The sequence below is a fragment of the Callorhinus ursinus genome, unplaced genomic scaffold (genome assembly GCF_003265705.2).
Source record: "Callorhinus ursinus isolate GAN/ISIS: 27379988/994484 unplaced genomic scaffold, GSC_fseal_2.0 scaffold20, whole genome shotgun sequence".
Taxonomy (NCBI): Eukaryota; Metazoa; Chordata; class Mammalia; order Carnivora; family Otariidae; genus Callorhinus; species Callorhinus ursinus.
The window spans coordinates 18,437,084-18,452,264 of NW_027397082.1; the positions used below are offsets into that span (position 1 = coordinate 18,437,084).

The 15,181-nt window shown below is 40.4% G+C and overlaps 1 protein-coding gene and 1 pseudogene across 6 annotated transcripts in view; both read left to right on the plus strand.

The window, feature by feature from the left end:
- ARMH3 (armadillo like helical domain containing 3) overlaps positions 1–15,181 on the plus strand; it is a 182,046-nt gene that overhangs the window by 80,593 nt on the left and 86,272 nt on the right. For 5 of the 6 annotated variants that reach the window (XM_025880599.2, XM_073904279.1, XM_025880602.2 and 2 more), the window contains 2 exons: positions 3,905–3,987; positions 5,385–5,511. The exons of the other annotated variant lie outside the window; for it this stretch is intronic. In XM_025880599.2, coding sequence (XP_025736384.1) covers positions 3,905–3,987; positions 5,385–5,511 — 210 coding nt within the window. The remainder of the gene's footprint in view (positions 1–3,904; positions 3,988–5,384; positions 5,512–15,181) is intronic. 6 annotated transcript variants of the gene reach the window in all.
- On the plus strand, positions 3,239–3,547 carry LOC112830647 (10 kDa heat shock protein, mitochondrial pseudogene; annotated as a pseudogene).

The following is a 15,181-nucleotide window of genomic DNA, read 5'->3' on the forward strand; positions in this document are numbered from 1 at the left end:
AATGGGCAGTAAAAAGGTAATAACAAGGTATTGAGCACCTGTACTTTTTTTTTTAAGATTATTTATTTATTTATTTGACAGAAAGAGACAGAGAGAGAGGGAACACAAGCAGGGGGAGTCGGAGAGGGAGAAGCAGGCTTCCTGCTGAGCGGAGAGCCCAATGCGGGGCTTGATCCCAGGACCCTGGGATCATGACCTGAGCCGAAGGCAGACGCTTAACGATTGAGCCACCCAGGCACCCCATGCACCTGTACTCTTAATAAGTAGCTCAGGACCAAGAGAAAGAGTGGACCAGATTCATGAAATAGCCATTAGGTGGAGAAAGTTATAAACCAGAGTCAAGAGAAATGTTGGGAACAGTGTAGTCAGCAAATCTAAGCACACCATTTATAGGTAAGCTTCCCTCCCTTTAACATTTAACTCCATCTGGCACCTTTATTTAATCTTAGTGGAATGGCAAAAAGAACGCTAAACAGGAGACCAGGTTCTAGTCTCAGATTAGTCACTAGGTACTTGGGGTGGTGGGGGGAAGAAGTGTTTTCTAATCCAAAAATGAAGGAACTGGATTACATGATCTCTAAAGTCCTTTCTAGTTCCAAAAATCAGCTATGCTGAAACCTCACAGACTTAGAACTTCCAATACATCAGGTCAAAGGATAGCAGACCATGTGTGTGTGGTGATGTAGAGGACACCAAACAGTTGACAGAATGAGTGCAAAATCAGGGTGATGATTAAGGATTTTCAAAAAGCACTATTCCATGGGATGTTGGGGCATTTCGTCTTGGGGAGGAATTGTGGTCCCTGATGTCAGAGGCTTGTGGGAGCCAATTTTAAGGTTGCTTTGTTCATTTTCTCTGCCTATTAAATTTCCTCTAGAGAATGACCACTTCCAGGTGAGAAAACTCTGGCCTTTTTGGAGGTTGGGGTGGGGGGCGGAGTAGGGGTCTGCCTGAATTACCAGGGGTAGAATGCAGGTTCTCCCTGGCATTGACTCTCAGAGTATTGCAGTGCTGAATTCTCCTTCTCAAAACTGTTTGGCTTCACTGATATCTGTGGTAGTTGGGACACAGGTTGCCTCTTGGCCTGTGCCAGAATTGCTCTCTTTCTCCCCTTTTATTTATCACTTTGTCATCCCTGACTCTGAATCCCAGAGATCAAAACTAGCTGTAGTCCAGCAGAGGAGCAATAAATCATTGCTCCCACTTCCTTTTCTCCAGGTTTTCTGCTCCTTAATTACCACATAACCTCTGCTGAGGCTGCATCTTTGTGCTGTGTGTGCTAGGGACAGAAGCCCTCATTGATTGGATGTGTGCAAAAGCTGCTTTGTCTCTCTCCAGCCATTATGTTTTGCTGTTCTACCCAGTGCCACGTGCTCTTACCCATCCTTTTCTCTTGTCTCCTGTGAGTTTTTAGAGTCTGATTGTCAGGTAATTTACCCATTAACAGGGCTTGATAAGCTCGGGGAGTAGCAGGTAGAGTGGGCAGCCCTTAAATAACTCCGCAAGATGATCTTCATTAAAGAGAGAGGTTTGGGCTGGGTTAGTCATTTTTATATGGATTTTAGCTAGTCCCCTTCATTCCCTGAGCTCCTGGTAGTAGTTAAGCAGGTCGTGTGATCCAGAATGGGCTCCTATGGAGCTTTTTTTGGGGTCTAGTCCAGCAGTTTGCTTGTTAACAGACATCAAAAGGGCCAGCTGCCTATCATTTGCCTTTCCATTATGAAACCTCAGAGAACTTGAGTCAGTGCAAGGGTGAAGAGTTCATAAATGAGGATGCCTGTGACCTTCATCTCTAGCAAGGCTTTTTTGCCATTTGAGGGGAAGATTCAGGCTTTAGAAACAGAACGTAGACAGGCCCTTGTACTTTTCCTTGCCTGCTGTTTCTTTTCTGTACCTGTGATTTCAGAGGTTGAGAGTAAGGAGTGTTGTGTGGCAGGCAGCAAGTATCTGGAGAGTCTTACTCCTACTCATCATTCCCTGCTGTTTCAAATCAAAGCTCACATCTCTTCTCGAAGGGTAGTAAACTTCACACAAAGCTCAGACAGCATGGGAGAATGGACTTCTTTGCCGGCAAAGAAGCAGATACGGTCTTAGAAAAGGAGAGGTCAAGTCTTTTTTTGTGTCTGTGGGAGTAGAGAAGGTTTAGGGGGAGAAGACAGAAGGACCACCAATTGGTTGCAGCTGCTGAACCCCTTCTTCATAGTTTCCCATCAAGTAGGGGAGGTAGGTACAGTGGCAATAGTCATGATGGGCACAGAAGTAGGATTTACTTCATGGTTGTGGGTGAAAGAGAACAGGCATCTGATGATTTCTTTTATGCTTAATATTTATTTGCAAAAATGTCTTTATACCTACAGTGTTAAGCTAGGTATTTGGCAGTCAGTCTTTTAACTGAGGTTACCTGGGTTTTAGTCCTCATTAAGCATATCAGGGAGAAAGGGGACCTTTTTGGTAAATGTTGTCATGGTTGAGAGAGGAAAGGGTAAGCTGCACTTTTGTTTGAACAGTTAGGGGCTTTTTTTCCTCTTCATGAGCTCTCTTCCCATCCAGAGCTGAAGTGCAATATAGTTGGCACATCTGGTGAGCAGTTAGAATTGAAAGATGCCCCTCTTAGCCATGATGTTTGAAACAAATGCATAGCTAAAACATTGTGAAATGACATGCCATTAGCCTAGGATGAGAGGGGGATCCTCATTTCGATCTATAAATTGAACAAATTTGGTGGGGAAATCACTGTGTGGGAGTAAATTTAGAATACTAAGAGGTCCTTTTTTTTTTTTTAAGATTTTATTTATTTATTTGACAGAGGGAGATACAGCAAGAGAGGGAACACAAGCAGGGGAGTGGGAGTGAGAGAAGCCTGCTTCTCTCTTCCCGCGGAGCAGGGAGCCCGATGTGCGGCTCGATCCCAGGACTCTGGGATCATGACTTGAGCTGAAGGCAGACGCTTAACGACTGAGCCACCCAGGCGCCCCCCCCTTTTTTAAACGTTTGTTTATTTTAGAGAGGAGGGGAGAGAGCAGAGGGAGAGAATCTCAAGCAGACTCCTCACTGAGCACAGAGCTGGATGCATCAGATCATGACCAGAACCAAAACCAAGAATCAGAAGCTTAACTGTCTGAGCCACCCAGGAGCCCCTAAGATGTCCTTTTTGTAGTCAGATTTCCAAGCTTAATTGCTATTAAAGAAGTGGCACAAAGAGATCAAACTGTGGGTCTCCCTTGCAGCAGCTGGAGTCATGGCAGGACAGGTGTTTAGAAAGTTTCTTCCCCTTTTTGGCCAACTTTTAGTTGAAAGGACAGCTGCCAAAACTGTAACCAGAGGAGGCATTACGCTTCCAGAAAAATCTCAGGGAACTGTATTGCAAGCAACAGTAGTAGCTGTTAGATTGGGCTCTAAAGGAAAGGGTAGAGAAATTCAACCAGTTAGTATGAAAGTTCAAGATCAAGTTCTTCTCTCAGATTATGGAAGCACCAAAGTAGTTCTAGATGATAAGGATTATTTCTTATTTAGAGATGGTGACATTCTCAGAAAGTTTGTAGACTGAAAGAAATCATTATTGAAATGGCATTAAGTAAAGCTGCCCATTCCATTGAAGTTGTATAATCTTTCATCATGTAATTTTTGTGTCTCTCTTTTATGATAAACTAATAGTATCAAAAAAAAAAGTACAAAGAAGTAGATTTTTAAAAACCTTCTATGGGCAGATGAACAGATATGTGCTTGGGAAGGTCACTGCTTGCTTTAGATACATCTGCCTTACCTGCTTTTAAAAAATTCTTGGTAGCTGTGACTTACTTGTTCTAGCCCTATTTGGATTTCTTCAATCTATTTTCATTGTTTGATTTAACTTTATTAATTATTCTTTGAATACCTTATTGATGTCTTTTTTTTTTTTTTAAAGCCTTGATAAATTTGTTGAAGTTCCTTATGTCAAATGAGACTGTACTTCTGGCCAAACACAACATTTTTACATTAGCCCTTATGGTGAGTAACAAAAAAAATATTTCTTAAGGGAAGTGGGAGGTACAGGCTTCTAGCTGTGGAAAGAATAAGTCATGGGAATAAAAGGTACAGCATAGGGAGTATAGTCAGTGGTGTTGTAATGGTGTTACATGGTGACCAACGGTAGTTCCACTTGTGGTGAGCAGAGCATGATGCATAGACTTGAGTCACTATGTTATACACCTGAAACTAATATAACGTGTCAATTGTACTTCAATTAAAAACATTTTTTCCCCTTTTTCTGAAGCCATACCCTAAGATAGATAGGCCAGGTTGAAACAGGAGCTAGTATTCTGGGGACTAAGGCATAGGGGGAGTCGGGCCTTTATTTTCCTTTTGGATTTGAATCTCTATACTGGTGCTTCCCACTCTTCCTCTCTCACCTATGTCTTTGGCAAACTTGAGACTCTTTCTCTTTCATGAGAATGTACTGTTTGGTGGGGACAGGTATGGGTCAGATCTCTGTGAGCCTTGGTCCCCGGTGAGAGACTGAACTATTAGGCTACTATAGTCTCTATGTTGGTACAGAGCAAAGCCTCTGGAGGTGTCCCAGCCAGATGAATGGTTCCATCATGGCTGCACTTGGTTTCAGAGGGACATTACAGATGCCTGTTTATCTGACTGGTTATTTGGGGTAGAAGGAGGGCAATTGTGCATTTTGACTGTCTTCTCAGGATGTTACCCAGTGTGTTCATAAATGTTTAACATTTGAGGGGAAAAAGCCCTGATTTGTAGCATTTGTGGATTTCTATGGTACAACTATTCCCATCATGGCCAATTTCAAGCTAATAATGTGACATTGTTGAATGCAGAGCTGGGGAGATGAACAATAACACACCATTATGTGATATTCCCACCACACAGGTATAAGAAGTGTAAATTAATCTCAAGAACATAAATAATACTAAAAGATAGAAAATAGGAAGTTGTAAGTTTGAGTATTACCTTCATTTTAATGTAATTTATTGAATTGTAAGTTTATATGTCAATTTGTAATAAAGGCTTTTTTGTTAAACAACCAGCTCACAAAATTCCTGCAAATTTAACAGTTCTTACAAGCCAATAAGAACTGGCTACAGTATGCTACTGATAGTACCCTTCTGGTCTTCATAACGCGATGCCTGTGTATGGGCTTTTGCTTCTTTTTTATTTTATTTTATTTTAATTTTTTTTAAAGATTTTATTTATTTATTTGACAGAGAGAGATACAGCGAGAGAGGGAACACAAGTAGGAGGAGTGGGAGAGGGAGAGGCAGGCTTCCTGCTGAGCAGGGAGCCCGATGCAGGGCTCTATCCCAGGACCCTGGGATCATGACCTGAGCAAAGGCAGACACTTAACTGACTGAGCCACCCAGGCGCCCCATTTGCTTCTTTTTTAGATTGTGAACCTATTTAATATGTTTATCACATATGGCGACACATTCCTGCCCACTCCCAGCAGCTATGATGAACTCTACTATGAGATTATCCGCATGCACCAGAGCTTTGACAACCTCTACTCTATGGGTAAGCTGTCTTTTCTTTTTACTCCCCTCCCCGCCATCAGCTGCGATTTTTGGCATGTAAGAGGAGAAGACTACGAAAGATTCTCTTCTAGTTGCTTGGTTTCCTGCTTGGCACAGAAATCTAGAAGTCTCTTCTCAGGCAATAGGAAGTTATATGTGGAGTTCTTTGCTTTTGGAAACTCAAAATTCATCTCAGGACAAAGCTGGTTAGCAGCCCTATAGCCCTTATGTTTGTGTGAGAGAAAGAAAGGGAGGCTTGTGGATTTAGTGACTGCCAGTGAGATGGGAGTGAAAGAGTGGGTGGAAATTGACAGCGGCAAATAGAAGAGCTTGGATCCCAAAGGAACATTGTGTGATTTGAGAAGGTACAGGATTTTAAAGAGTTTTAATGTACCTACGTATTTTTAGCATAACCTACAAGAAGAAGTGGGCAGTAGATAAAAATCTCTCTTGCCATCCTTTTGGTGATTGGCTCAATGAAAATTTACTCTGTGGCCATAGTAAATATAACTTATTTCTTGAAAGAGGACATGTATTCCTGTAAATTTGAGTGAAGAGTCTACAAACCTGCCTGGAATTTGAAAGGTCAGGAAAGGTTTCTGTAGATTGCACAGAAACAGCCCCTCACTAAAGCTTTAAAAAAAACCCCCAAATCCTCACTTACTAGCTTTATTGGGTATAATTGATATATAATAAACTGCACTTGTTTAAAGTATGCAATTTTTGATAAGTTTTGACATATATATATATTTATATACACGAAGCTTTCACTACACTCAAGATAATGAACATATCCATCACCTACCAAAAGTTTCCTTTATCCCCTTATGTCCCTCCTACCACCTCTTACCACCTCTATCCCTTGCTTTCTATCTCTGGGCAACCACCAGTCTGCTTCCTGTCACTACAGATTGGTTTGCTTTATCCCTTTTGTTGGGACTATTAGTAAAAACTCTCTCCCATATCATGTGCAAACTAGAGGGGATTTGGAACAAGTACTAGGAGAAAGAGTAGAAGCAAACAGTAGAAAAGAAGGATTGCCTAGAAGGACAAAATTGTTTTCTTTTTCTTTTTTTTTTATAAAGATTTTATTTATTTATTTGACAGAGAGAGACACAGAGAGAGAGGGAACACAAGTAGAGGGAGTGGGAGAGAGAGAAGCAGGCTTCCCGCCGAGCAGGGAGCCCGATGTGGGGCTCCATCCCAGGACCCTGGGACCATGACCTGAGCCGAAGGCAGACGCTCAACGACTGAGCCACCCAGGCGCCCTGACAAAATGTTTTTCTAATAGATTTTCTTTTTTAGAGCAGTAGAGAAAACTTTTAAGAACCACATATAGCTTTGCTATGACATCTTAGGCAGTGGGAGTAGGGCCTTGTATTAGTAGGATGTTTTCACCTGCAAGTATCAAAAAACTCTGACTTAAACTACCTTGAACAATAGGAAAATTATTTCACTTTGCAAGAATTCTAAGGAATGACACTTCCAGAAAGATGTGATCTGATGCTCAAGGACCTGGGTGTTTTCTGTTTCTCCACTTTCTTTCTTAGTATAATAGCTTTAGCATCAGGTCAGCTCTCCTGAGAATAACAAGTTCCAGTTGTCATATCAAGACACATGGTCTTTTTTTAGAAGCTAGGAAGTCTTCCATGAGAACCCTTTAGCAGACTTCTATTGCCAAATTCTCAGTGTTCCTGATGTGGTTTTGTGTCCACCCAGCTTTATTAATATCTTTGTTTTCAAGAATGTAAAATTTTCCAAGGGTGAAGAGCTGCCTCAGAGGCCTTAGCATCCATTTATAGTTGAATAAATATGTCTTTCAATGAGGAAAGGAAGGAGAGTTGGAGTGGGGAGATATTTTATAGAAGCCTGACATACCTACTCAACTGGGCCATGTGCATAGTCAAATGAGGTAAGCCCTTGTAGCTACAGCAACAAGATAAGAGAGGATATCTGGGCATGCTCAAATCTGCCAAGGCAATTAAAATGTGAACCAGGAGATCACAAATAGGAAAATGAAAAATTTCACTAAATGAAACACAACAAAGAGCATGTTTCAGTGCTTTCCATTTTGTATAAAGTATGATGAAAAAACTTTTTTTTAAGATTTTATTTATGTGTTTGAGAGAGAGAGTGAGAGAGAGATCACGAGCAGGGGGTAGGGTCAGAGGGAGAAGCAGACTCCCTGCTGAGCAGGGAGCCCGATGCAGGACTTGTTCCCAGGACCCTGGGATCATGACCTGAGCCAAAGGCAGATGCTTAACTGACTGAGTCACCCAGGTGCCCTAAAACATTTAGTTGTTTTTTTTTTTTTTAAGATTTTATTTATTTATTTATTTGAGAGAGAGAGCACATGAGAGGGGGAAGGGTCAGAGGGAGAAGCAGACTCCCCGCTGAGCAGGGAGCCCGATGCGGGACTCGATCCTGGGACTCCAGGATCATGACCTGAGCCGAAGGCAGTCACTTAACCAACTGAGCCACCCAGGCGCCCCAAAAACATTTAGTTTTTTAAGTCAAGTTTTTAAAGGTATAATTTACATGTATGGTTTTCAATGTACTGTTCTGAGTTTGGACAAATGTGTATAAAAGTATAATTATCACAAAAAATCAAGATATAAAAGAGTTTCATCATCCCGGAAATGTCTCTTGTGCTCTTGTGAGGTCAACTCCTTCACTCACCCTAAACCCTCAGCAGCCACGAATCTGTTTCCTGGTGTCAGAGTTTTTCTTTTTCCTTTTTTTCATAGTTTTGTTTTTTCAAAAAAAACACCAAAGATGAGATTGTATAGTCTTTTGAATCTGGCTTCTTTTACATAGTAATTTATTTGAAATTCATCCCTGTTGATGCATGTATCAGTAGTTTATTCCTTTTTTTAAAAAAAAATATTTATTTGAGAGAGCGAGAGAGAGCACGAGCAGGGAGCCTGATGCAGGACTTGATCCCAGGACCCTGGGATCATGACCTGAGCCAAAGGCAGACGCTTAAACGACTGAGCCACTCAGGCGCCCCTGTTTATTCCTTTTTATCATGGAATAATACCCGTTGTAGGACTATGCCAGCTTAGTTTATCCATTTCTCGGTTGAAGGACATTTGGGAGGTTTCCAGTTTTTAACGATTATGAATGAAGCCCCTGTGAACATCATTGTGCAGGGTTTTATGTGAACACAGGCTTTCATTTCACTTGGTTACATACCTCTGAATGGGTTTTTGGCTGTCATGGTTAAGTATATGTTTTTTTTTTTTTTAAAGATTTTATTTATTTATTTGAGAAAGCGAGAATGAGAGAGAGAGAGAGAGAGAGAGCACATGAGAGGGGGGAGGGTCAGAGGGAGAAGCAGACTCCCCACTGAGCAGGGAGCCCGATGCGGGACTCAATCCCAGGACTCCAGGATCATGACCTGAGCCGAAGGCAGTTGCTGAACCAACTGAGCCACCCAGGTGCCCAAGTATATGTTTCTTATAAAGAATAACACCAGACTGTTTTCCAAATAGATGTACTATTTTACATTCCCTTCAGCAATATATGAGTTATAGTCCCTCCGGCCAGTACTGGTTTTTGGTTGGTTGGTTTGTTTTTGGCTTCTTACAGGTGTGTGGGAATATCTCGTTATGGTTTTAATTTGAATTTCCCTAATGAATAATGATGTTGAACATCTTTTCTGTTCTTACTTGCCATCTTCTTTGGTTTTGAAGATCTTTTGCCCATTAAAAAAAAAATACTGCATACCCATGTTCATAGGAGCACTATTCACAATAGCCAAGAGATGAAAGCAACCCAAATGTCCATTAATGGATGAATGGATATATGCAGTCTTGAAAAGGAAGGAAATCTGTTACATGCTACAGTGTGGATGAACGTTGAGAATATCATGCTAAGTGAATAAACCAGTCCACAAAAGGACAATATTGTACGGTCCCACTTATGTGAGGTATCTAAAATAGTCAAATTTGTAGATATAGAAGATGGAATGGTGGTTACCAAGGGATGGGGGGAGGGTGCAAAGGTGGTTGTTTAATAGGTATAGAGCTTCAGTTCTGCAAGGTTCTGGAGATCTGTTTTGCAACAATGTGAGCATACTTAACACTTTTGAATAATACACTTAAAAATGGCTAAGACAGTAAATTTTATGATATGTGTTTTTTTTCCTACCACCCACACACAAACTAAACTCTAGACTGTATTTGGATTCTATTAATTATTTTTAAAGATTTTATTTATTTATTTGACAGAGAGAGACACAGCGAGAGAGGGAACACAAGCGGGGGGAGTGGGAAAGGGAGAAGCAGGCTTCCCATGGAGCAGGGAGCCTGATGCGGGGCTCGATCCCAGGACCTGGGATCATGACCTGAGCCGAAGGCAGACGCTTAACGACTGGGCCACCAGGTGCCCCTGGATTCTATTAATTTTTCTTCTGATGTCCTTACTGTATTCCAGGATTCCATCTATTTTACATGTAGTTCTAATATCTCTTTAGTCTCTTCTTGTCTGACAGTTTCTTAGTGTTTGTTTTTCATGACCTTGACAGTTTTCAGGAGACTCTTGCTCAATTTTGGTCTTTCTCATGATTTACTCAGGGTTGGACTCGGGTCCTGGCTTTTCAGGAAGAATGCCACAAAGTCAAATTGGCCTTTCCATAACATTTGGATGTTATGTTATCAACATGACTTACCACTGGCGATATTAACCTTTATCACTTGGTTAGGGTACTATTTGCAAAGTTTCTCCACTGCAGAGTTGTGGTTTTTCCTCCCTTTTCATACTCTGTTCTTTGGAAGCAAGTCACTAAATACACTCAGCACTGAAGTTGGTAGTGGGGGTGGGGAGGTTAAGCTCCACTTCCTTGAGGGGAGAGTATCTACATAGATTATTTAGAGTTCTCCTCTAAGGAGAATTGGTTGTTTGTTTTTTGTTTTTGAGATGTGAGGTTTCTTTGTATATTTTGCACAGTAGTCCTTTATCAGTTATGTGTTTTGGAAATATTTTCTCCCAGATTTTAGCTTGTATTTTCATTTTCTTTTTTTTTTTTTTTTTAAGATTTTGTTATTTATTTGTCAGAGAGAGAGAGCACAGGAGCGGCACGCAGAGGGAGAAGCAGGCTCCCCCCTGAGCAAGGAGCCCAATGCCGGACTTGATCCCAGGACCCTGGGATCATGACCTGAGCTGAAGGCAGATGCTTAACCCACTGAGCCACCCAGGCATCCCTGTATTTTCATTTTCTTAACAATGTCTATTGAAGACATTTTTGTTTGTTTTTTCTTTTCTTTTTTTTTAAATTTTATTTATTTGAGAGAGAGAGGGAGCATGCGTGAGCTTGAGCAGGGGGAGGAGTAGAGGAGAAGGGAGAGGGAGGGAAAAGAATCTTGACTAGACTCCGTGCTAAGCATGGAGCCTGATGCGGGGCTTGATCGCATGACCCTGAGATCATGACCTGAGCTGAAACCAAGAGTTGGACACTTAACCACCTGACCCACCCAGGCGCCCCATTTTATTTTTCAGTCTCATCCACCAATTAGGGAAAGATTTTTGTTAAAATCCAGCTAGCAGATTTCCATTTTTCTTGGACTCAGTTGCAAACTATCGAAGAAGTTTTTAATTTTGATAAATACAGTTTATTAACTTTTTCTTTTATGGGTTTGTGCTTTTCGTGTAATATCTAAGAAATCTTTCTCTAACCCAAAGATAAAATGATTCTCTCTCTTTTTTCTAGAAGTTTTATAGTTTTAGTACCTGACATTTAGATCTGAGATTCAGTGCAAGTTAATTTCTCTATATACTGCAGGGTTTGGATTGGGGTTCATGCTTTGACTATGCATGTCCACTTGTTTCAGCACCATTTGTTGAAAGACTTCCTCCATGGGGGAGCCTGGGTGGCTCAGTCATTAAATGTCTGCCTTCGGCTCAGGTCATGATCCCGGGGTCCTGGGATCGAGCCCCACGTCGGGCTCCCTTCTCTGTGGGAGGCCTGCTTCTCCCTCTCCCACTCCCCCTGCTTGTGTTCCCTCTCTGGCTGTCTCTCTCTCCGTCAAACAAATAAAATCTTTAAAAAACAACAAAAAAAAGACTTTCTCCATTGAATTGATTTTTGTCAAAAATCAAGTGACTTTACATATGTAAATATTCTATTCTGTTGCTATATGTGTCTCTCCTTTCACAAATAACACTGACTTCTTGATTGCTATAAAAGTAAGTCTTGAAAGAGATAGTGTGAGTCCTTCAACGTTGTTTTTTTTTTTAAAGGATTTTAAGTGTTTTGTTTTAGAGAGAGAGAGAGTGTGAGCGGGAGGAGGGGCAGAGGGAGAGGGAGAAGGAGAAGGAGAGAAACAGATTCCTCGCTGAGCCTGGACCCCGATGCGGAGCTTCATCTCACAATCCTGTGTTCATGACCTGAGCTGAAATCAAGAGCTTGATGCCTAACTGATTGAGCCACCCACACACCCCAAGATTTTTTTAAAGATTTTATTTTTAAGTAATCTTTTATAGCCAATGTGGGACGTGAACTCACAGCCCTGAGATCAAGAGCCTCATGCTCCACTGACTGAGCCAGCCAGGTGCTCCTCAACTGTGTTCTTCTGTTTCAAAATTGTTCTAGCTATCTTAGATACTTTTTCATATAAATTTAAGTGTGTTTTTGTTAAAACCCTACTGGAATTTTGATTAAGGTTTTTTAAAATTTTGATTTAGATTATGATGAATCTAGGGGTGCCTGGGTGGCTCAGTTGGTTAGGTGTCTGTCTTGGGCTTGGATCATGATCTCAGGTCATGGGATTGAGCCCTGCTGGGCTCCCTGCTCAGCAGGGAGTCTGCTTCTTCCTCTTCCTCTGCCCCTCCCCTTGCTTGTGCTCTCTCCCTGTCTTTTTCTCTCTCTCTCAAATAAATATCTTTTTTAAAAAAATATTATGAATCTATAGATCATTTTGGGAAAAATTGACATCTTAGTAATACATCTTATAGCCCGTGAATATTTATTGATGTCTTCTTTGATTTTTTTCATCAAACATATTGCACATATTTTATTAAATTTATCTCAACCCATTTCATGGAATTTGGTGCTATTGAAAATGGTATTTTTTAGAATTTCAATTTTTATTTGCTCATTGCTAATATATAGAAAGACTATTGATTTCCGAATTTGTCATCTTGGTAAACTCACTTATTAGATTTAGTAGTTTGTAATCTTTTTAGAATTTTCTATGTAAATAGCTATGTAGTTTGGGAATAAAAGAGTTTTATTATTCCTTTCATTCTAATCTGTATGCCATTTAATTCTTTTTCTTGTCTTATTTCACTGGTTAGGACCTCTAGTAGTATATTAAATCAGAGTGGTGAGAATGGATATACTTGCCTTTTTACCAATCTTAAGATAATAAGGATTCAGTACTTCATTAAGTGTGACATTAGCTATTGGTTTTTTCATAGATGCCCTCTATCAGGCTGAAGAAATTCCCTTTTGTTTCTAGTTTCCTGAGAGTTATTCTCATTAATGAATGTCAGATTCTGTTTTAAAATTTTAGCATAGGGGCGCCTGGATGGCTCAGTCAGTTAAGCATCTGACTCTTGATTTCGGCTCAGGTCATGATCTCAGGGTCTTGGGATCGAGACCCACTGGGCTCCCTGGCCAGTGAGGAGTCTGCTTTTCCCTCTGCCCCCGTCCCACTCATGCTCTCTCTGTCTCTCTCAAATAAATAAATAAATAAATCTCTAAAAAAAATTTAGCATGGGGCACCTGGGTGGCTCAGTCAGTTGAGCATCCAACTCTTGGTTTTGGCTCAGGTCATGATCTCAGGGTTGTGAAGTCAAGCCCTGTGTTGGGCTCCGAGCTCGGTGTGGAGGTTCCTTGGGATTCTTCCCCCTCCTTCTCCCCTCCCCCCACTCACGTGCATGTTTTCTCTTTTTTTAATAAAATAAATAAAATCTTAAAAATTTTAGCATTTATTGGGATGATAACATGGTTTTCCTACTATAAACTGTTGATATAGTGATTGATTAATTTTTGAATGTTGAACCAACCCCACATGATTGTAACTTATTATTTCTTTAATTTTTTAATTTTTTAAAAGATTTTATTTATTTGAGAGAGAAAGGGTGCATGACAGAGCACATGCAGTGGAGGGAGAGGGAGAAGCAGACTCCCCTGCTGAGCAGGGAGCCTGAGCAAGGCTCAATCCTAGGATCCTGAGATCATGACCTAAGGCAAAGGCGGATGTTAACTAACTGAGCTACCCACGCACTCCTATCTTTTTTTTAAACTTAGTATCATTTTTATGTGTTGCTGGATTTTATTTGCCCATATTCATGAGGGATACTGGTCTGTAATTTTATTTTCTTATAATGTCATTTTCTGGGTTTAGTATCAGGTAATGTTGACCTCATATAATTCTCTCATCTATTTTCTGGAAGAATTTGATTAGAGGTGGTATTATTTTTTTTCCTAAATATTTGGTAGAATTTGTCAGTGAAGCGAGCTGGGCCTGGAATTTACTTTCTTGGAAGGTTTTTAACTGTAAACCCAATTTCTTTACTAGATCTAAGACTATTTAAATTATATGTTTCTTCAGAGTGGCTTTCGGAAGGTTGTATCGTTCAAGGAATTTGTTTTATTTCATTAACTCATAGGTTTTATGGGCATATAGTTGTTTGTAATACTCATTTTTTAAAAAAGATTTATTTATTTGAGAGAGAATGAGAGAGAGAGCACATGAGAGGGAGGAGGGTCAGAGGGAGAAGCAGATGAGCAGGGAGCCTGATGGAGGACTTGATCCTGGGACTCCAGGATCATGACCCGAGCCGAAGGCAGTTGCCTAACCAACTGAGCCACCCAGGCACCACTGTAATATTCATTTTTAATGTCTGTAGAGTCTTTTCTTTCTTTCATTCCTGATTTTGATAACTTATGTCTTTTCTTTTTCTTGGTCAGTCTGGCTATATGTTTTTCAGGTTTATTGATATTTTTTTTTCAAAGAACTAGCTTTTGGTTTCATAGTGGTTTTTTGTTTGTTTGTTTTGTCTCTCTTGGTTTTTAGTTTTCTATTTCATAGATTCCTGCTCTTAATTTCCTTCTTGTTGCTTCCTTTGAGTTTTGCTAGTTTCTTAAGGTGAAAGTTTAGGTCATTCATATGAGACTTTTGTTTTTTCCTAATACAAATACTCAGTCCTATCAATTTCCCTCCAAATACTACTTTAGTTGCATCTCAAACATTTTCATTTGTTGTGTTTATGTTGTCATTCAAGTTCAGCATCCTTTCTGATTTCCCTTGTGATTTCTTCTTTGACCTTTGGATTATTTAGGACTATTTTGTTTAATTTACAAATATTTGGGGAATTTTATTTTAATTTTTTTAAGGATTTTATTCATTTATTTGACAGCACAAGCAGGGGGAGCAGCAGAGGGAGAGGGAGGAGCATGCTCTCTGCTGAGCAGGGAGCCCAACACAGGGCTGGATCCTGGGATCCTGGGATCATGACCCAAGCCCAGGGCAGACGCTTAACCAGCTGAGCCACCCAGGCACCCAATTTGGGGATTTTTAAATTTTTTCAAGTATCTTTCTGTTAGTAATATTTAGTTTAATTCTATTTTGCTCCAAGGATATTCTTTATGTGATTTCAGTCCTTTGAAATTTATTGAGATTTGTTTTATGGCCCAGAATATGGTCCATCCTGGTAAATGACTC